The 26,884-nt window shown below is 41.9% G+C and overlaps 1 protein-coding gene across 1 annotated transcript; it reads left to right on the top strand.

The window, feature by feature from the left end:
• Positions 1–651: 651 nt before the first annotated feature.
• On the top strand, positions 652–16,120 carry CNDP2 (carnosine dipeptidase 2). The gene is made up of 12 exons (XM_059857305.1): positions 652–786; positions 3,461–3,557; positions 4,506–4,649; positions 7,098–7,260; positions 8,805–8,893; positions 9,799–9,999; positions 10,763–10,847; positions 11,385–11,545; positions 13,458–13,622; positions 14,136–14,277; positions 14,876–15,023; positions 15,429–16,120. The coding sequence occupies exons 2-12, from the start codon at positions 3,498–3,500 to the stop codon at positions 15,496–15,498; spliced, it is 1,428 nt and encodes a 475-aa protein (XP_059713288.1). The 5' UTR covers positions 652–786; positions 3,461–3,497; the 3' UTR covers positions 15,499–16,120.
• Positions 16,121–26,884: the final 10,764 nt, after the last annotated feature.

Below are 26,884 nucleotides of genomic sequence, written 5' to 3'. Positions count from 1 at the left end.
CTGAGGTCGCTTGGTCTGCTCAGCCTGGAGGAGACTGAAGGGAGACATCAGTGCTGTTACGACTTCCTTGTGAGGGGAAGAGGAGGGGCAGGCACTGGTCTCTTCTCTGTGGTGACCAGTGATAGAACCTAAGAGTTTGGAGTTGAGTCAGGGGAGGTTTAGGATGGATATTAGGAAAAGGTTCTTCACCCTGGGATTGGACACTGGAACAGGCTCCGCAGGGAAGTGGTCCCAGCACCAGCCTGCCAGGGTTCAAGAAGCGTTTGGACAGTGCTCTCAGGCATAGGTGTGATTTTTGGGAATGTCCTGTGCAGGGCCAGAAGTTGGACTTTGACGATCCTTGTGGATCCATTCCAATGCACGATATTCTATAATTAATTCTGATTCTAGGAACCTGTCTAAACCACATCTGTCTAAACCACAAATGTAGGAAGATCATAAGGATACTCCCAGCTTTGGCTGGAATAATTCAGCTGTCCAGACTGGTCTCTGTCCCGGACCCCATGCTATATTCGCCTATATATTATATTTCTCTTTATTACACCCCTGTTATATTCCGGCCCCGCCCCACAAGGCCGCCCCCTGGCAGGCCGCAGCCCTGCGATGAGGCCCCGCCTCCTTTCTGCTTAAGCCCCGCCCCCAAAGAGCTCATTGCCCGCGGATTGGCAGGCGCGGCGCGGCTCGGCGCGTGCCGTGGGGCGCGGCTATCACGGGGGTATTTAAAGCTCCGTGGGAAACGCTGTTTTCCTTACGCCAAGAGGAAGCCGGGGTTGCGTGTCGGAGTGGGTGAGTGTCGGGAGGGGTGGGGGGACCGCGTCCCTTGGTCTTGTCGTGTGGCGGCACCGGCGTACGTGGCCGGGCCGGTCCCTTCCCCTGCGCGGCCTGGGGGGAGGAACCGGGAATGCCGGGTGCGCGGCGCCGCCGGCGGGCCAGGCCTTGCTCCGTGTCCCGCGGTGGGGAGCGTCTGTTCGGCCTTGGGGCGCGGCGGCACCATGGCTGTCCCCAGAGAGAAGCTGCTCCTGCCTCTCCGCTCCTGCCCCCTTCCTCTCTGTCGCTCTCGCTCCCCGTGAGCCTTACCCCCGCGCTGTCCTTAGGAAGCCTGCCGTGCGCCTGCCTCCTTTCCTCCCGTCCCGAGGCTGTCACCGACCTGGGGGCTGGGGGGAGCTCGTCCCGGTGCTGCAAAACCCTGTAAAGAAACCCGCGTTTAGCCTTCAAGTCAGCTTCGGCCCGAAGTGCTGGGCCTGCGACGTGAGCATGGGGCTCCATGGTGGCTGTAGAACGCTCTTGGTTCAGTGCTCTCCTCTGGGTTGTTAATGTTGTTTGTGGGTAAGGAGGACAAAGCTGTAATGGTGCAAGGATAGTCCCTTGGGTTGTTTTATTTCAAGGTGCAACTTATGTAGTCCTGCAAAAAGATAAAACTGTAGAGCCTCTTCTGCATAGGTAGGAAGGGTTCAGCTCTCCATTCTGAAGGACTTATAGGAAGTTCAAACCCTGGTTTTGCAGACAAAGCGCGAAGTAAGGTCCAGCCTTTTGCTGTGTAGTAGCCGATACTTACCTTTTGCAGTTTGAAGCTTTCTGGAGCAGGCTTCTTTGCAGCTCTTCAGTGTGACTTGTGTGACTTGATTCAATGGCTTTGTAATTTCATATTTAACTATGGTTGAGGTGATATTTAAAGTAGTCCCTGACTTAACAAGTAGTTCAGATCTTGTTTGTGTTGGATAGAAAGTCAGCCTCCAGGTATTTTGTCTGTGCTGGGGAGCTGGACCTCTGATTACTGTAGAAACCGGTTGAATGAAGGGGAGGGTCAGATACCCTGGACTGATGCCTGTGTGCTGGTTTCCTGAAAAGCTCCACATGAATCCTGCCCGAGCTCTGTGTTTGAGGAGGATGGCTTCATTAGAGAGCCCCAGCTTCAGTGAGAAGCATTGCTTTAACTCGGTTATGTCTATGTAGTCCTTCTGAAGGTGTTCATCTTCCATGACTATTAAAGGGCATGCTTACCTGTCTGGTGATTTGGGGTTGTTCTAATTGGTGCTTAAAAGTAATTATCCAAATTAAAACCTGATGGATGCTTTAAATTAAATCGATGCTATCTCTGGTGGGGAAAAGGATTTTTCTATGTCAAACACCAGTGTCTGTGCTAGTACAACCTTGCTTGAAAGAAAATTTGGGGTGGTGCTTGTATTGCAGTATGTTGTGTGGGACAACTTGCAGCTGAAAAGGATTTGTTTCAGATGTGTAGAGTAGTCAGCTGCTCAGGAAATCCTAAGACAAGCGGTCAGATGTTTTAACAACTGTCTTGTGACTACTGTGTAGAAGCAGAAGAAAGGCTTAAAGGATCTGGCATAAAGCTGACTCAACAAAATACTGAATCACAGTGGCTGGAGCTGCTGGACATGCTTCTATTATATGGGCACTGGAGTTTTTTCTCCAAGTCCAGGCACTTGGATTCCAGAGGCACACTTCAGGGAGCCTACTCTGGAGTTACTCAAAAGGCTCCTGGACACTATCCTGAGTAATGTGTTGTAGGGCCACATCTTAGACCAGCTTACCTCCAGTGTCCCTTTCAACCTTAGCCATTCTGGGATTTGTAAAGCTCATTGTTTTCCTGGTTTAGATGAGGTGCAGTATCTTTAGCTCTAACTTGAGAGTTAAGCTTAAGCTTGTTTGCTTTGTTGCTTTAGTGGGCAGTATTTCTTTTCAGTATTGATTTCAGGTAAGGAAGATAGTAAAATGAAAAGGAGTCTTGGGTTTTCTCATGTGAACTTCAATTGAAATAAAAACAAAAGAAGGAAGTGATAGCACAATTGAAATAAAAACAAAAGAAGGAAGTGATAGCACAATTGAAATAAAAACAAAAGAAGGAAGTGATAGCACTGAAGTAGTCGCTGACAACTTGCTCATGACCTGCTGGGGCTGGCCTCTGTTCCTGTGGCTTCATTCTGACCTTTTTTGTGAAATCTGAGTGGCAGGCTGAGACTTAAGACTGAAGAAAGCACAGTTTTCCAGCTGCTTGTTTTTAACCTCCTCTACAGAGCACTGAGTGTGGTGCTTTCTTGGACCTGGCTACCAGTATTCAAGCCTATGGCATGCTATTAGTTGAACTCATAATGAAATCTACTCTTTGAAGTTGTGTTTTACTCGTGTAACATTTTGCCTGTAAGTCTGCAGTAAAATAAAGTGTATGATTTCATTGAAGTATCTCTAGAGACAAGACTGCTCAGTTCAACTTTGAAAGTTATTTTGAGGGGAGAGGTATAAAGAGTGGTGTTGAAATTTAAATATGCTTTTGTCAGCCGCTTCACTGTGGTGATGTCATGAAAGGGGGAGGCCTCAGGTTTTATATTAGTACAGCTTGGTGTATGGCATTAGAAGCTGAAAGGTGAAAGTCTCCTATGGCTCTTGATTACTGACTGTCACTTCTTAACCCTGTAAAAGCTAAGTTATTTTTCTGTCACAGAATCTTCAGCAACACTGTTCTGAAAACTAGTCCAAAAATGTCTGCTCTGGAAACCCTCTTTAAATACATTGATGAACACCAGGACCTCTATGTTCAGGTAAGTTTTTGTTCAGTTTTTCCCTGCAGCATGGGCAGCTATGGGATATTGGAAGTTAGGTGGTCAGCTTCAAGCTTGTTGTTAGATCTATATGATATGCCCAGTAGTAATGTCAAGTAATGGGAGAGAGGGGAGAGCAGGCAGCAAGTGTGAGGGGCTTGAGTCAGACCAGAAAACTTTCTTAAATTTAGGCATAGTTCTGTTTAAAAACCTTAATGTCCATGGTAAATTTATTAGGAAATGATCTATTAGCGTATAGTACAATGGTGACCTATTTAAAGGTACAGGGAGCTGACACTGGTTTGTGAATGCCAAACTAGGTTTATAGTTTCTTCCCTTTGGAGATGGGAGATGAAATATATTACAAATGAGGCTGGAACAAAGCTTTCTTGTATAAAACAATTTTTGCTGGGGTACGGAGGGGGAGGTAGCCCTCTCCAAAGAGGTACTTTGCCGCTTGACCTGCTGTTTAGTTACAGGTTGTAATCCCTTTCATCCATGAAGGAATCGGTGGTACAGCACTGTGAACTCAGGCATGAGCTGTGCCAAATGTTCAGCTTGATTTCTGCCAGTTGTTCTTGCTGAACTCACGCAAGGAGAAAAAGCTCAAGTGGCCTTTTTGAGAGGCCCAAAAGACTTTAACTGCTTCTGGATACTTAAAGAACAGCTAAAAGGACACCATAGGCACAAGCTGTGATACTCTTAAGCTTACTTGATGTATCTGTAGACTTTGTGCTAGGCAGCAGGGACAGCTGTAGGCGAGTGAGGTTTTAGAGAGCTTTTTGAGAGTAATATTATTGGTTAAAAGTTCTTCTTTGAGCAGAGGACAGAGCTGATTTGCCTCAATTTGAGCTTGACTTAAACTAGTGTTCGTTGAACTGCGAGGTGTGGTGGTATTTGCATGGTGCCTGTTGTGCAGTAAAACCTGTAGCTCTTCCATCTCTGCAGCGCCTGGCAGAGTGGGTGGCAATCCAGAGCGTGTCAGCATGGCCAGAGAAGAGGGGTGAAATCAAGCGCATGATGGAGGTTGCTGCCAAGGAGATTGAGCGACTGGGAGGCACAACCGAACTTATGGATATTGGGAAACAAAAGGTACGTGGGCATCTCCATGGCAGCTTAGTAGGAAAAAATCTCTTTTGAACACAAGGTGTTTTGCCTGAGGAAGTGCTGGTTTCTTGTGTTCCCAGTATGAAAGGCACCTAGACTCCATTGAAAGGCTGTTTATTGGATTTATCACTGTAAAGAAAGATGATAATATGGACAATCTTATGTCCCTGCAGATACTGGAATCTCCAAGCTGTGCAGCATCTAGCAGGCATCCAACCAGCATCCCACATACTCTGCAGATCTCGTGCATGGAAATTTTTTTTAATTTTATTTATTCAAGCTGTTCAGTTCCACTGACAGAAGGGATTTTGTGTGAGAATTTCTTGATGCACTTTTAGATTAAGTCAAGGACATACAGGTGATGTAATCCCCAGTGCCCAGTGGGAGCTGCCTTCAGGTTTCAGTGAGTGGCTCAGTTTATCCTGCAGTCCAGGGATATGCACAGCACAGTACAGGCACAATACAGGAAGGGGAAGCTGTGTGTGCAGCATAGCATGGCATAGGCTTTGGGCTATTCATGTTATCTTTGTGGGTCACTAATTCCTTGGTGCCTGGTGGGCTTCTGGGTCAGGGTCACCACACAAAGGTCCTGTGGGCAGTGGCCTGGAAAGGCAGTAGCCTGTTGGGGTGTAAGGTAATGTCTTTGCTGCCACACAGTCTGCATGTTCTGTTAAAAACTTTTGTTTATACTAAACCTTGAGACCCAATTAAAGATGTTAAATTAAATTTTAGACTGTATTAAATGTTTCAAATAATTGTTGAACTGAACATGAATAGAGCACCTGCAAACAAAAATGTTAGACATTTAAACAACAGGCTGCTATTGGTCCTTAGACCCATAGACTATAAAGATGCTGACTGAAGTTTCAGTAAATCTGCCAAAGGACTTCTGGACTCTTTCAGAAGTGTTACATTTGTCAGAGGATTGCATTGCTCCCTTACTAGATACAAAAGTATCATTAAAAGAATGACTTCCCTCCTCATTTTTAGCTGTCCAGACTGCTTTTCTTCCCCTGAGGAATGTATGTGTCTATAAGAACAATAATGATAATCTCATCATATCCACTTGGTATGCTCCTCCTCTGATGTACCTAGCCACTACCTGCCTCAGAGCAAGACCCATACCAAAATTGTTAGACTAGGGTTTGGATAGTGGTATTAAAAACCTTGTACTGGAGTGTTCACTAGTTTTAGGAGATTGTCCTTCTAATTGGTGTGAAAGACTGCTCAGTGAGATCCGTGTTAATGGGCACCTTTAAGCAGTTTTTGCTTTGGGCAGCTGAATTACACCTGTCTGTAGCTACAGGTTCCAGCAGGAAAACAGCTGACTTGGGAGGGAATCTGTAGGTTAATTCTAGCTCTGCTACTGCCTGCAGCCTAAAACTTCATCAAAAGCATTTCAGTTAATTAAGAGACAAAGTTGTTCTTGTTGTCACTGGAACTTTTAGGTAGCAAGAACTGATTTTAGAGTTTTATACATAGTATTTTTGTTATGTAACTTTAATCCATGTGCAAGAGTTACCTTCAGTGTTCTGTTTTATATTAAGTATAGAGAGAGTTAGTCAATGTATTATGTTGCTGCTATGTCTGTGAGGGACAATGTAAAGCAACTGAACTTGTCAGATCAAAGTTGCTTTACTGCTGCAGAGGAATTTGTTGATTACTGTAAATTCTTGCAGTAGAGCTTTAATCATGTAGAGCTGCAGCTGGCCAAGGACCATGTAACCTGTTGATAAAAATCTGGACCTGGGACCCATATAAGCAAAAAGTCAAAGCTGATCTTGCATCTGCTGAGCAGTGTGTAGAAGTACGTGTTCACTGGAAGGGAAATACTTGCTGACTGGGAATAGCTTGTGATAATTGCTTATGGGGTATTCCAAGGGATTAAGCTAAATTCAACTCTTGAACTCCTGAACTGAGTTCATCAGCACTACCCTGCCCTTAGTGTAACAATGTAGGCTGGTACAGAGAAATATGTCTGTTAGGCTGATCTTATATGGGTGTAGGCACATGTTACATCCAGCCTTAGCAGTGTCAGGAAATTTTTGTCCAGAGAGCTATGCTGTGGACAAGATGAAAGTGCAGTGACAAGCAATATTGAATGGAGTTTATCACTTATGCTTAGGTCAGCATTAAATATAGCAGTTTGGCATGCAGTCAGCTTGCTCTGCTAAAATCTGATGTTAAAGCTAACAGTTCTTAGTGGCTTGGACCATTTTGACTGTTACTGGAGCTTGTCAGGAAACTAACTGGCATGATGCCACCAGGCCTTCTTTGGCACCCTGCTTCTGGCAACTGGCTTAGGTAGATTAGTTTTGTTTAGCTGTCTGTGCCTCTACTTTCATAACCTCCATAATATTAAGGTAATTCATGTATCTGATTAAAACTCTGACATTCCACATTTTATTAAAACTTCTGCCTTCCTATTTCTAGCTGCCTGATGGATCAGAGATCCCCCTACCGCCAATTGTTTTGGGAACACTGGGCACAGATCCACACAAAAAGACTGTGTGTGTATATGGTCACCTGGATGTTCAGCCAGCAGCACTAGAGGATGGCTGGGACAGTGAGCCCTTCACTCTGGTAGAAAGAGATGGTAAGAGCAGCAGACTTCACAAACTGATGAACACTTCTGTAGCAAGTGTGGTATTCCTCAATTGTTCCAAAGCTGAGCCATTGATTGAAAGAGGGAAGGAGATTAAGAACTGGTATGGGTGTTTAATACTGTTGAGGTAAAAATGTGCAGGTGGGGAAATGGTAAAAAAGTCTAGCTGCAAAATCTCACCTGCTCTTGGGATTGTTTCTTTTTCTAATAGTCTAGGCTGTAATTTGCATGTTTTCTTCCTTGTAGCTACAGCACAATCTTAACTGCTGCCTTCCATGGTGCTGGCTTGCTGCCAGAGAGCTTTTTAGAACTAATTTCCTGTTCACAGCTTGAAGGCTGTAAGGTCATGTCCGACTGCAGGAATTTTGAATCATTACTGAGAAAAAATACACAATACAACTTCTTTATGCCTGGAGACAGGAGTGGCACAGCAGCCTCTCTGGGTTGCCTTGTGTTTAACTGCTCTGCTATGTGTACTACAGAACCTCTTTTGCAGAGGTAGTGCCCCAAAATTTGTCCCTGTCCCATAAATGGGGATGAGGAAATGGTGCAGTATCTCCTGTTGAAACAACATTGCCAGCCGTCAAGACTTAAACCTTCCTTTTCTATTAAACGCTGGTGCTACCAACAGCTTCTTTGTTTCACTTTCTCAGTGTTAAAGGTCATATCAATAGAAGGACATTAACCACTCTTGTTCCATAAGCATTAATGATTGCCAGAAAAAGGAGTATCTGTGCAACTAGTACTTCTGCTTGGGCACTTACCCATAGGCAGCAGAGTCCAAGTTACTGATGAGTTGCTGAATTATCTCATCTCCTAGGAAGACCTAAACTTGCTGTGGCTTGTCTCTGTGGAGCCTGGCCATGCAGGAGACATTGACCAATGGCTCTTTACCTTTGCAAGCTGTCTGGCCTGTTCTGTCACTGGTTACATGGAGTGCTGAGGGATTGTAGCCACAGCTCTGAGTTGCACTGATAGCTACCTCTGCTATGATCCCATGTACTACATTTTCTCGGAATTCCCCGTGGCCTGTAAAACTCATCTTTGACTAAATTCCTTTCTAGGGAGATCCACTTTTATCTGGAGAATCCAGAGAAGTGATTTGTCACTAGCTACTGAATTTTTACTCTTCAAACAGAATTATTGAACTGAAGATAATACTTGATAGATTTCTGTTAAAAGCAGAAAACTTGTTTCTGTACACTGAGGTGTTTGTAGAAAACTATATTATTGTGAAGAATAAGGCAGCTATGTCTTTTCCTGGCTTATAATAAACTCCTATTGAGGGAGTAGCTGGGGAAGAGGTAGGGAAGCTCTCTAATTGGAAGAACTATTGCAGTAATGTATCTATCCCACTTGAAAAGGTATGTGAAGCAGGATGTAAAACTGCTACTTATGAAGGATCAGAAATTAATTTTTTTAATATAAGCAGGCTTAAAAATGTTACCCAAAACCAAATGTTCTTATCTAGGCGAGTGATGGAACCTCATACTATTTTTTTTTCTCACTGGTTACTTTGTATCTTGTTTCTACAGGAAAGTTGTATGGGAGAGGATCAACAGATGACAAAGGTCCAGTGCTTGCCTGGCTGAATGCCTTGGAGGCTTATCAACAAACTAACCAGGTATGTATCCAAAACATATTCTGCTTTTTCACACACAGCTGAGTCTAGCAATAAATGTTATCCAAGCCACAAACCCTTGTGAGGGAAGCCTGCTTATTCAGCTGATTGGAGGAATGATGCAATAGTCCTGTAAATTTCCTGATTTCCTAGCAGGCTTAAGTTGACTTGCTGATAAGTTAGTCCTATAGATGCTTATGTTGCCCTTCTAACAATTTTCCTTTAATGAAATATATAGGAAGGAAAATACATTTGCAAGCATGTGGAGCAGGAGGAGTAGTCAAATGTGATGACTATCATGTAAGGTTGTCACATTACTTTGGCCTTTATCAAGGCTTAATGTCTCACTGCCACTGAGCTCTAAGAGGAGGTTGACTTAGCAACACTAAAACTGGGAGCTTTGCTTATTTCTGTTCAAGAAAATGTGCAATCACAAATAGCTCAGGGTGTTTGCTTAGTCTTGCAAGACAAGTTCCTATTGCTTTTGAGAGGAATAACCGGTTCTCAGTTGCTGTCTAGGTATATAGAATATGCTAGACTGGATGGACTGGGTAGCTCTGTTCCTACTATGGCATGCAATTCCTGTGGTTTATGTTAGTTTTCCTAGCCTGGTGGCTAACCTTTGGCAACAGATTTCTGTTGTGTTCCTATGCTTACAGGGTTTGGGGACAAGTTTTTAATACTTTTTTGAAGAGTTTGAATTCCATCAAATGAAGGGTGGTGTAAGTGCCCTCAACATAAGCACAATCCAAACTTTAAACCAGTTTGTATATAATTAAAAAATTCCACTGGAGTTATTTTAGCCATGTCCATTTTTCCGCTTTAAATGTGACCAATGAAAATTACAGATCACTGAAGGAGTCAAGTGTTTTCACATGCCTAACCTGTTCTTGTTTTTCATTTCAAAGGAGTTTCCAGTAAATATTAGGTTTTGCCTAGAGGGTATGGAAGAATCAGGATCTGAAGGCCTTGATGAACTGATTTTTGCCCAGCGAGATGCTTTCTTTAAAGATGTGGATTATGTTTGCATTTCTGACAACTACTGGCTAGGCAAGAAGAAGCCTTGTATCACGTATGGTTTGAGAGGTATCTGCTACTACTTCATAGAGGTAAGTGCTGAAATACACGGCAAATCTATTATTATTCAACTGAATTTTCCACAGGAGAAGAGTGGTAGTACAAACCTTTTCATGCCAGTAGCTTTTTTCAGAAAAGATGAAACAGGCTACCTATGTGGAGTGTTTTTTCCTGATTGTCTGAACATCCTTCTCTTGCTATTCTGTCTGATACTTGGGTGGGTGGGATAACTTTCAGATGTGTGAAGCAAGATAAACCAGCAATCCTTCCACTGAAGGATTGTCTCATAGCATAGATATCTTCATCCACAGACATCCTTCTTATAGATGGGTGTCACATTTGTGCTTTCCAGTCAGCTGGAATATCTCCAATTAACCAGAACTGCTGGTAGATGATTGAAAGTGGTTTGACAAGTTTTTACCAGTTCCCTCAATACTTTGGGGTGGGGTGGATCCCATCTGGGCCCATAGACTTGTGGGTGGCTAATTGACATAGGAGGTCATTAACCATCTCCACATGGATTATGGGCCTCATCTCCCCATGACCAACTTCCAGCTCAGGGAGCAGGGCATCCTGAGGACAACTGATCTTGATATTGAAGACTGAGGCAAAGAAGACATTAAATACCTCTGCCTTTTTCTCATCCCCTGACACTGTACTACCCTCTGCTTTGAACAAATGATGGGGACGCTCCTTGACCCTTGGCCAGATCAAGTTCTAGCTGGGCTTTGGCTGTTCTAGTCTCCTCCCTACATGGCAAAATCTCGGTGCTGAATCTTCATTCACTTCAATCAGGTGGAATGTTGTGACAAAGACCTTCACTCCGGAGTTTATGGTGGTTCGGTCCATGAGGCCATGACAGATCTCATTGCTCTAATGGGTAAGAAAACACAGGTTTCACTGAATGCATTTAAAATGGGAGCACAAACCATCCAAGCATGACTGAGTTTGCAGTAACAAAGCAGTGACCAGTGAAATGGTGCTTGCCAGGTATGCAAAGCTACTGCCTTAGATACAGAAACATGGTGAAGGTCTTGCCAAGAAGTTGTCTCTTTACTCTTGGCTTTCCCTAAAACCTTGCTGCAAGTTTGCATGTTAATTAGATCAGCTATCTTCTCAAATTCTGCTGTGGGTGTGATATTGAACTCTCTGGGAATCCTACCTTCAGACAGACAGTGAAATGTATCAGTAGAATTAAATAGAGTGGCAAGCAAGTGTACATTTTGGATACAGGCAAATTCTTTTAAGTGTCTTCCATGCTCAGTGGTGCATGCTCTGCAAAATAGAAGTCTAAATTTCATTGCATTTACAGAGTTTTCAGAAGGCCCAGACTTCAGTTTCCCAAGGAAAGTGTTCCCAGCAATGACATCTTGTATCTTCTGGTTGAATACTGATGTTAGGTGCTTCTTGTTTACAGGTTCTCTTGTAGACAAGAAAGGGAAAATCCTCATCCCAGGTGTTAATGAAGCAGTGGCACCTGTTACTGATGAGGAGCTGGCATTATATGAGAAGATTGATTTTGACCTGACAGAATATGCAAAAGATGTAGGAGCAACAAGACTTCTGCATGATGCAAAGGTGTGCTACACTTCTCCTCTGCCCTGTCTAGATCAAGCTGTCTGTATTAGTAGGAGATCAGAAACAAGCTTCTTTGGATGTGTGTGTGTTATTAAGTAATTTATTAGGCAGAGGATTCATCTGATGTCTTCCAAATGGTGAGAATGCCTTGAAGATAATTTTGCTTACTGTATGGTTGACTGCATACTTACCACTTTGCAGAGGAACTGATAGTGTTAGGTGCTTGAAAACTTATTCTAGGTTATCCCATGTTTATCTCAAGTAGTCTTGACAACTTTAAATTTGCTCCTTACTCTGTATAAATAGTATTTGAAACTTGTACTGAACTTTAATGCTGTTCTCTTAATGCTAGATAAGAATGTTGGCAGTTTTCCAGAGGTCAGGTGACACAAAACATCTACAAAACATCTGATTTTCTATATCTATAGGAAGTTCAGTGGGTTATCAGAAATAAAGCAGTTGCTCAGAGATGATTGCTCCTTAGGTGAGAAAAGAGCTTGAAATCCAGCTCTGCGGAATTCATGGCTGACATGCTGAACATGTTCCTAGACCTGGCAAACAAGGACTGTTTTGTAATCATGAACTAGGCAGCCCAAATCTTTGAACCATCTCAAGCTCAATAAACTCATGTCTAAAGTTAAATCTTCATCCTGGGAGCTCTCCAAATGAATGCTTTTAACAGCATTGAATCTTACAAGATACAGGTATTAAATACTAATTTTAAAACCCTAGATGTAAATACATCTCCTGTCATAAAAAGCAGACACAGGTGTTGCAAAAGGCAAGTTTACATGTGCAGGTCTGTCTTCTGTCCTAGTACTGTCAGGAGACTTCAAACTTAACTCAAATAGGAATTAATAACAATTTATATCCTCAACCTTGTCTTTACATGCTTAGGTTTATATCAACTGGGAGCACACAGGCTTCCTTGCTTAGCCTTGTCCTTTAAAGTAATGGATGAATTATAGCTTGGATATAAGGAGAAGCTGGCAAGATGTTCTTTGTGATACTGAATTGAAGCTGTGCAGTCTTGGCTCAACTGAAATTCCAGCTAAGGGACTTCTAAGCTGCATACATGCCAGAAGGGCTGTAGGGCTAGGGAGAGATGACTGTAATTTCCAGATGAGAAGCAAATGTGCTTGAGAGATTTGAACTGTGACAGCTACATTTGCTTTGAGAGAAGATTGTAAGCAAGTTGTACCTGGGGAAAAACCAACTTGTTAACATAAAAGGATACAAAATTTTCAGAGTCTCCTGCATTTCTGCAGTGAAGCTCATGCTGGAGACACTGCACCTGTGTCTGCTCAGGGCAACTCAACAACTGCACTAATTCAGGATCCAATGTATTTAGCAGCTGTGCTCAAGGTAACAGAGGAAATGCAGGAAGTGTGCCTGGAAGGCAGTAGTGGTCTGTTTAATCAACCTGGAGTTCAGGATTTTTAATACAGCTGATGATATAAAGAAAAACATACAGTAAGCCTCAGTTTGAGCAGTGGTGAGGCTTTTAGAAAATGTGAACTTAAGCAGTGTCTTGGTGATGAAGGCACCTGCCTGTCCTGAGGCAGTGGGAATTAAAGCTTTCAATGTTCCTTACAAACTGTGCTTCAGCACCTTGTAAATGCTGCTTGTGTTCTTATCAGAACCAGACTGGTCATGTTCCCTAAGTTCCACAGTGCTAGGAGAGAGCCAGACTAGAACTGCTGAGTCTCTTAAGGTGCTGAGAGCCCAGCTGTGTTATCAAAATGTGTGCTTAATGGGAGTAACAGCTTCTGAGTGATCTTCAATGAGCTGCATTTCTGCATGGGAAAAAGCACTGTTTCTTGCCAGCTCTTTATTAGGTTGAAGAAATCATTCACTTAGGGAACTCTGTCAAACTTCATGTAACCTTGCGTCTTTCTCTTTGCTTCTGCAGAGAGAGATCCTTATGCACAGGTGGAGATACCCATCCTTGTCTCTCCATGGAATTGAAGGAGCCTTCTCAGCCTCTGGTGCCAAGACTGTGATTCCTAGGAAAGTGATTGGCAAGTTCTCAATCAGGCTTGTGCCAAACATGACTCCTGAAGAAGTCACAAAGAATGTATGTTGAGGTGGATTGCTGCTAACCAAACAAGTGTCTCTAAACTTCTGTTCACCTTGCCTTGGGAGAAGAGTTTTTCTGTTTTCTAAAGCAGTTCTGTTAATTTCCCACTATCTTCTCCGTACTGCTCCTCAACACGAGAACTGAGGGAATCTTGTGGTGCCTCAGTGGATTGTAGTGGTCTGATTACCCAGTTTCTCTGAACTCAAAAGGGCTTACGAATAAATGCTAACCTAACTGTAGGGCATTTGGACTGCCAGAAATGCATAATCAAGAGCAGCAGTGTTTGACATACTGCCTAATTGTTCTACAATACGCTGTTAATTGGCCTAAAGAATATATTCTGGTTCAGAGCAGAGAATCATTGGATTACTTCAAAATAAGAGCAATAGGAAAAGTATTGCTGCACAGTTGTAGTGATCTGCAAGTCCCTAAGATGCTTTTAGAATATGAACTTTGCCAGTGCTCATACAAATGCCAACAGTAGATAAGATCATTTAATCTTTCTTGCAGGTTGAAGACTACTTGAACAAAAAGTTTGCAGAGCTGCGGAGTCCCAACAAATTCAAAGTGTACTTAGGCCACGGTGGAAAACCCTGGGTGTCAGACTTCAACCACCCCCACTACATGGCTGGTAGGAGGGCCATGAAGACAGGTCAGTGGGTTTTTTCACTTGGCACTGGTAGGATTAAAAGTCTCTTGTTCCAGCACCTCAAGAAGCACTGAGGAGGTCATGTTTGCTGAATATTAAGTGTTCTGCCCTCGTGTTTAATAACTTTGGCTTACTGAGGGAGCATGTCATGTGCAACCTTTAAATGGAAATCTGAGGTACAGGAAGGAAAGATACTGGATATCAAATTCATTTATGCTGTTCTGGGACAAGTTTGTTGATGTGGTGTTGCTTTTGCATAAGGATGAGACTGTTGGTTCAGATCATCTGCTAAGCCAAATTCAATGAAGTTTGGTCACAGCACCCCTCCTAATCAGTTTAGCCAGACTGTATTGGGCAGCTAGAGCAACTTTAACTTGTGTTGGAGTACAGACAGGCCTTCAGATGAATTGTTAGTGTGTAACTGAACTCTGACAGTGACAATATTCCAGTGCTGCTTCTGTGGGGAGAAACTCCACAGTTTTGTGGCTTTTGCAGTCTGGCTGATTTGGCCAGCACCTGGTACAGATGGGTACATGATGGCTTAAGTGAGGGTTTGTGGGAAAAAATAGACTTCAAAGTGACTAGAGTGTTGCTTTTCTAGTGTTTGGAGTTGAACCTGACCTGACAAGAGAGGGAGGAAGCATTCCTGTTACCCTTACTTTTCAAGAAGCAACAGGCAAGAATGTCATGCTGCTTCCTGTTGGAGCTGCAGATGATGGTGCTCACTCTCAAAATGAAAAACTAAATAGGTAAGAGAATATCTATTCCCATGCTGGAATGTCTTGGCTCAAGAACTGAGCTCTTGCTTTTGTTTAATTCTCTGGATGGCAAAGTGCCATCCTCCCCAGGAGAGAATGACTGGTTGGATAACTAGTTTGTAGCTGAATTTTGATTTTTACGTTGTTACTCTTGAAACCAGAAATAGGTTTTATATTTGGGTCTCTAAGCTTGGCTACTCTCTTCCCCCAGGGGTGGTGTTTCTGTCTTGCCAGGGGTGATGTAGGGGTTTGGGCAGTAGTGCCTGTTGCCTGCAGCAGCAATTCCCATAAAGTCTGTCATGTGCATAGGACTGATGTGTGGGCTTTGCAAATAGGACATCTGCTAGAAATAAAGCTCAGTGAAGACTCTGCTAAAGGAAACTGTCTTCTTTGCAGATACAACTACATCCAGGGGGTGAAGATGCTTGGTGCATACCTCTATGAAGTTTCCCAGCTGAAGGACTAAGTTAGATACCTCACCTTCTGGTTTATGGATCAGAAGTCTGAATTTTCTTGCAGAATGTCATCAATTACCAAGTCTTACGTGGTTCCCCTTTTCTACGAACACTCCACTGCTTTGATGGGGGAGAGAGAAAGGGGCAGTTCCACTTGACAAAGAACATGATACACCAAAAATACTTCTCTAAATGCTTACTTTATATGAACAGAGTAATCCTTAACTGGTCAGCAGTCCTGAACTGCATCTTCATCCCTCTATCACTTCAGTTTGCTGTATTCATCCACTTTTCCTGTAAATGAAGAGGAGTGATTTACTCTCAGCAGTTTAAGTAGGCACAGCAGTGGCAGAACTTCCAGCCAATTTAAAGTTCTTATTCCTGGGTATGTCCTGGAAACAAGTATTCAGGATTATGGGGCAACACTGGAATGTGCTCAAGCTGTACTGAGACATCTGTCTTTGCTGAGTGATTTGGAAGAGCAGTTTGTCTCTTACAGTTGATGCCTGCCTGCAGGTTTCAATTTACAGGGAATCAAGTTGTAACAAATTTCACTGTGGTAGTGACTACTGGCCATTTTTGTAAAGCTGCCTTTGTACTACCAAAAAAGAATAATAAATAATCATGCTGTAATTTGGCTCTTGGTCTCTAAGGTTTAAATAATGGCTTGGGTGGAAACGCAACTTTGGGAACTTGGGAGAGGCACTTCTGCAGCTATAAAGGCAGATGAGCAACGTGGCTGCACAGGCTATATCTTGTGGGAATACAAATTTTTATTCCTGGGCTCTGGCTCTGTAAGAATTTGTTGACTTGAAGCCGATGTTGCAAACTCCAGCTCTCTTGTGAGAAACTGAGCTCAAAATGTTTCATTTTGGCTCTGTAAACCAGGTCATCACACTGTAGCATAACTGATAATACTGCAAGGGAGTGAATGGAATTTGTAGGCATAAACAGAGAGAAGAGATCACTAGTTGCAACTATTACTGACATCCAACTTCAAACTGTCTACAGGATACCTTAAACTCCGATACTTTTGATATTATGTAAAAAAATTCCAGGAAAAAACAAACCTCTTAAATGATTGCTATCTGAACTGGATTGGGCTCCCTGTTTCTGAGTGACCTGATCAGCAGTGGCAGCCTAAAGTAGGTAAGTGTTTCAAGTGATGGTGCTTTGCTCTGAAAGCATGGTACAGTGCTGTGTCCTGACACAGGTCAGCAGCATGGGATGATTCCCCCTTTGAAGGGTAGAAGGTGGGAAAATCTTCTCTACCTGGTTTTCACTGTTGCTTGATCTGGAGACTTAATGGTGGAGGGCTGTTGGGCTAGGGAGTCTCCTGGTATCACTGAAGACTTGTTTTGGTTTTTTTGGTTTGTCATTGGAGTTGATGGCTGGAGATAATCTGGTACCCCTGCACTTAGAGCTGGAGTAGGGTCAGACCATCCTGTGTCAGTTCTTGTGAGCACTGAACACAAACAGTGGGGAGTGAATGTTTATTAATTTGATTGTGAACTCTGTTCAGAAACCATGTGTGGTTGTCCTATTGCATTTGTAACAGGTTTCTTGAGAATCAGTTAATTGGCTCAAGCTCTGCACTGCAGGCACTATCAGATCCTGTACTTGCTGAGTTAGTACAGCATGGCAGAGTTGTGAAGGAGGCCCAAACCAAAAAAAGAAATTAAAATGGGTCTTTGGCCTGAGAAACCTGCAGGGGCCTATTTAAGCCCACAGGAGTAGGTTGCTAAAGTGGTCAGTACTTATTGAGGTTTAATGGGACTTCAGATTTGTTTAGGTGAATAATTTAAAATTGAGAAATCATCAGTATTTGTTAGCTTGCTACAATGGGGCTTGCATTAGCTGTAACCTCTCTTGTCCCTGCAGAAGGTGACCACAAAAGCAGTAGTATGTGAACAGTAGTACTCAATGAGCAAGGCAGGCAGAAGAGGACTAGTGGTGCCAGCTTGCTTCTGTGGCCTGTCTGCTTCAGACCTGGTATCCATGAATGCTTGTGCATGGTGTTGAGAGTTTGCTCAGCACAAGTTGTTTAATAACAGCACTGTTGTACAGCACAGAAGTGTCTGACATGACAGATTGTGAGCTGATCATGAAAAGCAAAATGCATCAGTGAAGCGCAGAGCCTGATGCCCCTGTCTGCTGTGTGTGCAGAGCCACTAGGCACTTCCCCCACAGAACATTGCTTTACCTGTTGAATTTGAAACTGGGGCATCCCTTAATCAGTGGCATGTGGCTGTCAGCAAGTCTAGTTTGCTGGCACTTCCAGTTCTCCCTCTCCAAGAGGGGAGAAAGATCTACAACATGGATTTTACAGCTAATTTTTCTCAGGGTGCATCTACTGCAAAACTGAGAATGTGGACTTGTGCCCTCATTGCTCACTAGATTTCTTGTGTCTGAGCAAAATCCATGGCAATGTATCTTGATATGGAATATGCACTTAAAAGAGCAGCTGGAGTTATTACAAGCTATTATCCCTAAATAAGCCCTAAGTGCCATTGAAAATGGGATTTTTCTTTATATTTTTCTTTTCTGGGAAACACGAGCATGCACATTAAAACAGAGCCCTGATTCTCAACTATGATGCAATAACATTTTAAACTCATCCAGTGCAATGTTTCCTAATTTGAAACTGTTTTTAACTTGCAAAACAGACTTTGGTTTACCATAATGAGTTTGTGTGCACTAACTAAATCAAAACTTGAAGAGCTTCAGCTCTGTGATCTTGACCTTGAAGCAGTGTGGAGAGTGGAGATAACATAGAGCTAATATAGATAAAGTATTCCAGTTTGCTCATGTTAAACTATTAGCTGAAAAGCATTACCACTTTTTCAGTGTTATCTGGACTCAGTCAATTAAAATATAATAGATTAACATGTTATATATGCATTTACATTATGACGTGTCCATCTGAATAAATTGCCTTCCTGATAATTAATAAAGCTATGCAGGGCCTTTAAATCACTCTTCAGAGAATCTTCTTAGGCTACCCAGGAAAGTTTAGTGGGTAATTTTGATTCTAGTGCCTTGCTAGCTTGATCATAGCATTTTACATCATCAGGTTAGGTTATGACAGGCCCTGAATGCTGAGACATGTTTTTCTAGTACTTTTAAATATTCATTTTTCTATTAATTTTGCATACCCTTAGTGATTCTGAGATTTCTTGCGGAAAACTTAACGTGCATGCTAATGAAATAAGCCTGCTGATGCTCAAGCAGCAGTATGCAGTGTTCTCCTCTCTGTGCAGGCTCTTTTTTTTCAGTCATGGAGAGGCAGCTCACAGGCCTCTTATGTTTCTGCTCTTTAGATTGAAAAATGCAATAACAAGCACAGTTGAGCAGCTTTTTTTGTCACTGTTATTGTGCTGTGTTCCCCTTCAGAAAGGCAGCTTCCTGTGTAATTCCCATGGGATAACCACCATGGAGTCACTTCTCTCTAGGTACTGGGGTTGTGTGGAAGGTTCTGGACAGGGCAGGGCTACGGGAGTGGCTGCTGTGAGGAACTGCCAGAAGCTTCCATGTCTGACAGAGCCAATGCCACATGGCTCCAAGACACACCTGCCACTGGCCAAGGCTGAGCCCCTCAGTGACGGTGGTTGAGCCTTTGGGACAACATAACTAAAGAGGGAAAGAAGTTCCTGCACAGGGGTAATTGCAGCCAGAGAAGAGAGCAGCGAGAGCAGAGAGAAACAGCCCTGTGGGCACCAAGGTCAATGGTGGAGGGGGAGGAGGTGCTCCAGGTGCCAGAGCTGAGGTTCTTCTGCAGCCCGTGGTGCAGACCATGGCTGTGCTTCTCAGCCCATAGAGAGCCAACATGTGATGAGCTGACTGTCTCCCTGGGGTAAAGGAGGTAGAGAATTTGGAATCAGGTTAAGCCTGGGAGGAAGAAGGGATCAGAGGAAGATGTTTCACAGATTTTTCTTTTCATTATCATACTCTGATTTGATTGGTCAAAAATTAATTTATCCAAGTTGAGTCTGTTTTGCCCATGATGGTACCGGGTGAGTGATCTCTCCCTGCCCTGATGTCAGCCCATGACTCTTTCATTGTGTTTTCTCTCCCCTATCCAGGTGAGGAATGGAGGAATAGAGCAGTATTGGTGGCCACTTGGAGTCCAGCCAGAGTCAATCGTTCACTCTGTTGGAACACTGCACAAATTTGACCCACTGCACAAAATGCCAAAATATTTGAAAGTGAAATTTGTTCAATTATTAGATCCTCAGAAAATCTTCTAGAGATGCTTCTGTGTTGTCTGTTGCTTGTGAAAACGTGTGGCTCCCGGTTGTCAGTGACAGTCCAGTGGTCTGTAGTGAAAGAGCTTTAAATAAAGCTGAAGTGTTGTTTATAAGAAGTGTGTATGAATAGCATTAAAGGTAGGGTCCTTTGAAGGCTGCTGCTACTGCCTATGTGTGAACACAAGTAAAAACATGCATAAAAATGCTAAATGTATTCATGTAAAGGTGAACCTTTGGAGGACTGTTTCCTTGCTATTTTGGACAGAGTAAGTTAATGGAATTACAAATATGAGCTGTTCTTGTATGCAAACTTGTAGCCAATTCCCAAATTCCAAGATGGATGCTAAGATATATGATGAAATTAAATACAAGGTTTCTGAAGTGCTTAGTGGACTTAATGTTGGTATAGTGAATAGTGGAGTCAATGTTAGATTTGGGAATAAATACTGTGTTGCCTTAACTGTTTTAAATGCTTGTAGGTAGAATTTTGAGATTCTGCTCCCTAATTTCAAGAATACCTATTAAACTCTTCCTCAGACATGTCGAAAGCAACAATATAACTAAGTGTTAAAGTAGTAAAATGGTTGCAAAAGACTTTTGAAAACTAGAATGCTATAAAATATCTATTTATTTAGTTATTAATATGTCTTTGATAAGATGTTGGTTTAGACTATCTTGCTGTATTAGTAATGGGTTGACAACTTTTTCTTTTCCATTTTCAACTGTTTAGCAGTTCATCATCAGAAATTTTTTAAACATAAAAATTATGTTTCCTTTAATGGATTTTTAATAGTACAAGCAGAGTAAAGAATAGCTGCCCTTTGCTGCCTCACATATTCTCTAATGTTGCTGCTCCCCCACTCCTATTTTTCCCAGTCATTCACATGAGGAGAGCTAATCCTGTGAGGGGAACCTGTGAAGTTTCCAAGGAATATTTCCAGGAATTTGCTGTATAATGTGATAGTTACATGTTGACTGGATTGAGTCTCTTTTGCTTTTTGTATAAAAACTGTAGTTCTAATTCTAGCATGGGAGCTGCTAGGAGGAAATGACCTTCAATTTTACTTTGTAGCTGCCTCTGCAATAGTTTTCAGCCAGAAGTCGGCATACCATTATAATAACACTAAACAGAGTGGGAGAAGGTAACTTTTTGTTTCCAAGTTCCTCTCCCTCAATATCTTTACTATATGAGTGAATAGCAATCAGTGAAAATTTGGGCAGAAGAGCAGCTACATCTGCAAATCCACTGGAACATGATACTTTTTAATTTGTGGAAATACCCAAAGTTAAAAGCATCAGAAAAAAGGAATTGGAAATGGTTCCAGGCATATCTCTTTAGGCTTTCCTATTGTGTTGAACACTTAGCTGCAGGACTGTAGTTCAAAGCTGCAAGAATACAATAGAAATTCAAAATACAGTAGAGTCTGCATGTCATTTTTAGGAAATGGTTGTCAAACAGAGAATTAATACAAAGAAAGCAAAAGATTTATTTCTGCACAGCTTTGAGTCTTGTTAATATTTCCAAAATATCCTGTAATGTGTTGCCAACCATATCCTAAACTTTTGTACAAGGAGAGGCAGGGTTGCTTGTGATTAGTTTAAGGCAGTTTTAATTTTGAGCAGATGGGTTCAGGAATACAAATCAAGAAAGGGGAAGACTGCATCAGGAGCTGAGGCACACAGGGCTGCCAATTCTATTGCCTGGCAACAGAATTTCAGTATATAGTTGTGAATAAAGATACCTTGAATGTGGACAGGACTGGGAGAGACACAGGTAGAGAGCAGGTCTCTGAAATGAACTAAAGGGCTTCACGGGAGAGGTAAAAGTGAATGTATAAATACATGTTCCTGGAGAATAGAGCACCAGAATTCATTAGCTTCCAGTCTTTTGTCTGCTAACGTTCCTCTGCACTTATCTGGAAATGATATTTAATGGAATCTGGCTTTATGAATTTAAAGTTTGTAGAACTGCATATAATTTTTGGAAGCTTTCCTTGGAGCTGTCTGACACTCATAGATGAAATTTAAATACATCGAGACCAGTTCAGAAATAATTTTTTAAAGTTTATATGAGTTCTAAGGAAGGGATTTGAGAAGTGGCATAATAAAATTTTGTTTTTAACTGCAGATAAGTTCATGCATTGACTGGTTTAAAATAGAAATAGATTAAAATGTAGCAAACACATCTGGGTGGGTTTTTTTCCCATGGAAAATTGGAGCACCAGATTAAGTGAGTATTAAATTAATAGAAAACTGTGCTGTATTATATCTCCCACTGTGTGAAAGTGTTCCTCTAGGATATGACAGGTAATTGAGTCATCAACATAAAATATTAATCATTAAGATGATACATTTCATTCTCTTAATGTGCTGTAGTTCCACATCTATCTACGTGCAAATATGACACAGATTTACTGGGACACAGCAGTCACCTTGAAGCTGTGCTCAGCAGCAGCTGATTAGCATTATCTCTTCCAAATGCAAAATAAGTTCAGCTTCTCTGACCTCATTAGAGGGAACTGAGAGTGCCTCAGTAATAAATGCTCATCTAGCTTCTTCCAATAATTTGATTTATATGGAAGAAAGTTTTAATGACACATTCCCTGCCACCACTAATAGGCCCGCAGTCCTTATGGATGTAGAAGAAAGATTCTGAATATAATTAGACTCAGCACTAAAAATTAAAAAGGGGGCTCAAGCAGGAAAATATTATTTTTTTCACTAGCACACAGTCTGTAATACTGCTGTCTTTTCACACACTCGTATTCATACACCTCAACCCAGAAATAATGCATCCAGAAGGGTTTGATGATTGTAAACTTGGATCCATGCACCTGCTTGCTTTTGAATATGAATTACTAGAGTCTATGCCCATCAAAAATAATTATCATTCTGGCACACTATTAATTTTATTTCCCATTGCTGAATAGAAAGAATTTGATGGATAAAATGATAAAGTGGCCTGTGAAGCTGGTTCTTTAAGTTTGGGTCTAAATCAAAAGTAGAGAAGGTGGTGAATTTAAATTGTGAAATATTCAGAAATTTGTTTGCTTTATAACAGAGCACGATGGTAAATTTTAATTTCACGCACTTTGCATATGATTATAATGCAAAAATAAAGATTGAAATCAGTCTGTTCCAAATATAATCTTATCTCTGTTGATAGAAATTAATATGTCATCCTGAGTCCTTTAAACCTATCAAGCTAATCTGCAACTCTAACAAACAGCAAAATGGTATAAAAGCCTCTTCTGTAGTCTGTGATTAGGCAGGATTGGTTCCTTCAGGAATGACAGGTATTTTGGCAAATGATGCATGAGTTTATACACTTGGTCTGTCACTCATTTGTCACAGATGTGTCAATATTCAGAGTTTTCAAGACAGCAGAAGCTAAGAGTGACTTAGCTCTTACTATTACCAAAGGAACACACCAAGTACCAAAAAGCCTGCTCCCCAACCCCCTTATTTCAGTACTTGAAGTGTCACATGTCACAAGGATAACATCCATTTATCTTTCAGTTTAAAGATCAAAAATTCTCTTTGTGTTTTTGCAGTGCTCTGAATTTGAGAGCTTGATCCTGCTAAATCTGGTAGTCAGTTTAGGGCCCAATTACTAGTCACAGGAACAAATGAAAACTTCAGAAAAGATGACACCATGCTGAGATAATTCAAAAGCAATCAGTCACACTCCTTCAGACTTTTTTTTTTTTCCCTCGAAATGTGGCTCTTTGAAAACTCTTTATGAGGAAAAAAAAAGGTATTCTTTTCTATTTTTTTTTTTCCCTTTACTTGCAGAGTTCACCTAAAGCCTCAACTGTGTGAGAGGCATTATCTTTCTATTATCTCCACAGAGCATTTTCCTCCCTCCCAGGTAAAATAGAGCAAGTCTAGGTAGATAAAAGACATGTTTACTTGTGACTGGGAAGGCTGCACCCAGATGAAGGATCTGACATCTCTGACACCTTTGTATTTAGCTGAGATTGCTCACGAGGTACTAAATGGGTGGTTTGGACTCTTTAAATCTGTCATATTCCAGAGTTAGATGTTTTCACTATGACTTCTTCATGTAATTTCTGCTTTGGAAATAGACACATGTGTTGCCTCTAGCAATATTTTTCAGTAATAACTTTTCCTTTACCCTAGTAGTGAATGATCAGATAGGTAAAATCAGACTTGCTACAAGTGGAGAAACTGAGGCTGGCATTATAAACACATTTGTAGTTCTCTAAAAGTGACAGAAACTGGGTTCATTTCATGATGACCTTATCTTCAGTCCCCTGTACTAAATTACCAGTGTGGTGGGTTGTGTATGATCCTGAGAGAGCTTTTTGTTAAGGGAATATCCTTGCCCAGCCAGTTTCCCTGTAGGTGCTAAGATGAAAACAAACTATCCTAAATTTTATAGCCTTAATGAGGAAAGGCACCATGGGAAAGTAAGGGGGCATCAGAATGTTGTTTTTTTGTTCCTATATGCTTTTCTGTAATCTAAGATATTGACTTCTGACATAAGAAATAAAAAGACAAAAGGCTACCTTTTTTTGTTGTTGTTGTTGTTCTCTATTTAGGAGGCATAGCAAAAGAACACACATATTGTGGGGTTTCCATATAGAAAAGAAATGAAACAAATTGTTATGTCTAAATTTTAAGTGTTTCTTTATGGACAGTTTCTATGCAATTGCATGTCATAGACTGAGATTTACTGTTGAACTTAACCTGAAGATATTTTCCAACCTAAATGATTGTGTGATAAAAGGATATCCAGCTCTACACCTGACTATATCTGTACAGCACAGGGAAACAGTCAAAGACCACAGTGGGGTTGCACGAGTAAGTAAGAAACAAAAGCAATGCGTGTGTCAGACTGGTGGGGTTTGTGATCAAGAGTCAGAGTTTGGAATCCTGCTGTTGTTTGTTTAGGCTGCCCAATAGCACCCTAGAACTAGGGAGGGCTTTGGATGATGATCAGTTTGGAATGAGTCTTTGGAATGTTTGGGGAGCTTGGAGCTGAGCCTGTAGCAATGCACTGGATGTGGTTCCTTGCTCTCAGCAGCTCTGCAAGCCAAGGCAGCAAGCTGAGTGCTGCCCTAAGGCTCTCCCCAGCATGGTGTGCACAGCCCTGCACCTCCTCTCTAAGGTAGGTGATGAGAACCTTGTATTTTAGGGGCCTGATCAGGAAACTCACTAAAAATAGTTGAAACTAAAGCCTGTGATAGTGTTGCTCATCTGGAGCACCAAAAGTCTCGTGATTCAAGCACATATGCAGGCAAGATGTATCCAAGATGCCATTCTCTCCCCAGCCTTCCCCTTCCCCATCTTGTAGGAAAGGGTGCATTGGGTGTTGTAAATGGGGAGAAGATGCTGTTCTTCCTTGTCAGGCTGTGCTCTGCTCAAAGACTGGCTTCAAGGCATGATACAGGAGCATGTGGTAGAACTGCTCTTCTAACAGCTGTTTGTGCGCTTGACCTTTGAAAGCTAATGGCATTTTTAAATATTGCCATGGGACTTCCTCTCTTTTAGTTCACAGTAAAACTTAATTCCCTCTGAAGTGCAGTGAGTGGTGGGGTACAAACTTTATGCATCTTCATGAACTATCTCAAATATTTCAACCAAAATTTCATAATTTAATAATGATTTAAGCACTCAGAGTGTGGGATTAATGGCTTATATCCAAATCAGTGATTTGCAGAACAGTCATTTTCTTAAAAGTTAGGAGCTTTTCAAAAAAAATTAGTTCTACATGTTTGATTTTCTATAGTACTGAAAGTGAAAAGCCATCATTGCCTTTTAAGCCATGTCAAAGCATATGCTACAGTTTTGTTGAAAGGCCTTTGAATATATGACAGACTTGTCTGCTTGAGGAGACTGTAACAAAAGAGCAGAAATACTTGTCTGCAGAGAAAGAGTGGAATGAGTAGAGAACTACTTTCCAGAGAAGTTGTAATTAAATTTATAGCAACTCAGTTAAAGATCCTGATCCACTAGTCGTGCATCTGCCTTGGTTGTTAGCAGGCTCAGTGCCTGGGTGCAGGTGTTTAATTAAGATGTCCAGATATGAACCAGTTGTCTAACCCAATGCTCCAGTCTTGTAATTATCTGTCTGGTTTTGGTGAGATGCTGTTGCACTTATCACAAAAAGGCCCATGGCTGGCACGAGGTGCACAATGTGTGAGTGGTGCAGAGCCCTGGTTCAATGGGCATTTCCTCTGCTGAGGAAGGTGCTGCACCCTCGTTGTAGGCAGTGGCACTTTGACAGAAGGGACGTGCTATGAAATAGCTCATGCTCCTCCTTAAGGAGGTGACTGTCACAAAAGCTTTGCAGTGGTAACATCTGTTAGCAAGAGGCAACATTATTGTACATGTATATATTCATATATATATAAACAGTGGGTCCTTTTATTTTTCAGATATTTAAGCTATTTTATTCCCCATTTAAGCTTAATAGAGCTTGTGTTTGTCAAGAGAAGAACCTTTGCTTGCTTTGGCCTTATCCCAAATACACTTCAATGACAGGCAGACTGCAAAGGAAAAATACTCCTAAGCCTTTCTTGGGAGGCTGTGGCTCCTGGGACACCCAGCTGAGATGCAGAAGTCAGCGAAGTGTCAAACTGAGTTAACTTTGTGCTGCTCCAGACATGTGCATATGGACACCATGCATATCACCACCTCAGTGACTTGTGCCCTGACTCTGCCAGCTCCTGGACCTCACAGAAAGGCGGGAGGAGGCAGTAGGAAGAGCTCCATAAACAAAGTGCTGCACAGTTAGTGTCAGCAGGACTCAGTGAGCCTGCAAAGCCAGTTTCTGGTGCATCTGTTTGGAAATGGCTGTGAGTTACCAGCTGGATAAAAGCCTCACCTGCAAGGACATGAATCATCCCTGAGGACCACCTAAGCAATTTGGCTGAGGAAAGCTGTCTGAAAGATATCAAGTTGGGAATAACCTCTTGCCATCATTTCAGTGTGATTAATATCTGAAAAAAAAAAAATTACTTAATTCTTAAGTCAAATGAATTTACCATGTTGCTTTTGGAAAAATACGACAGTCTCCTATCTCAGCACTCTGAGCAATGTGCTGGAATTGGCACTGGACAAGAACTTGTTTTTCTTGTCCCTTAAAGCCTGAGTGCTTGGAGTTCCGGGTTCAGAGAGGTTG

This window comes from Haemorhous mexicanus, chromosome 1 (genome assembly GCF_027477595.1).
Source record: "Haemorhous mexicanus isolate bHaeMex1 chromosome 1, bHaeMex1.pri, whole genome shotgun sequence".
Lineage (NCBI taxonomy): Eukaryota > Metazoa > Chordata > Aves > Passeriformes > Fringillidae > Haemorhous > Haemorhous mexicanus.
This window is presented reverse-complemented; position numbering and strand designations above follow the sequence as displayed.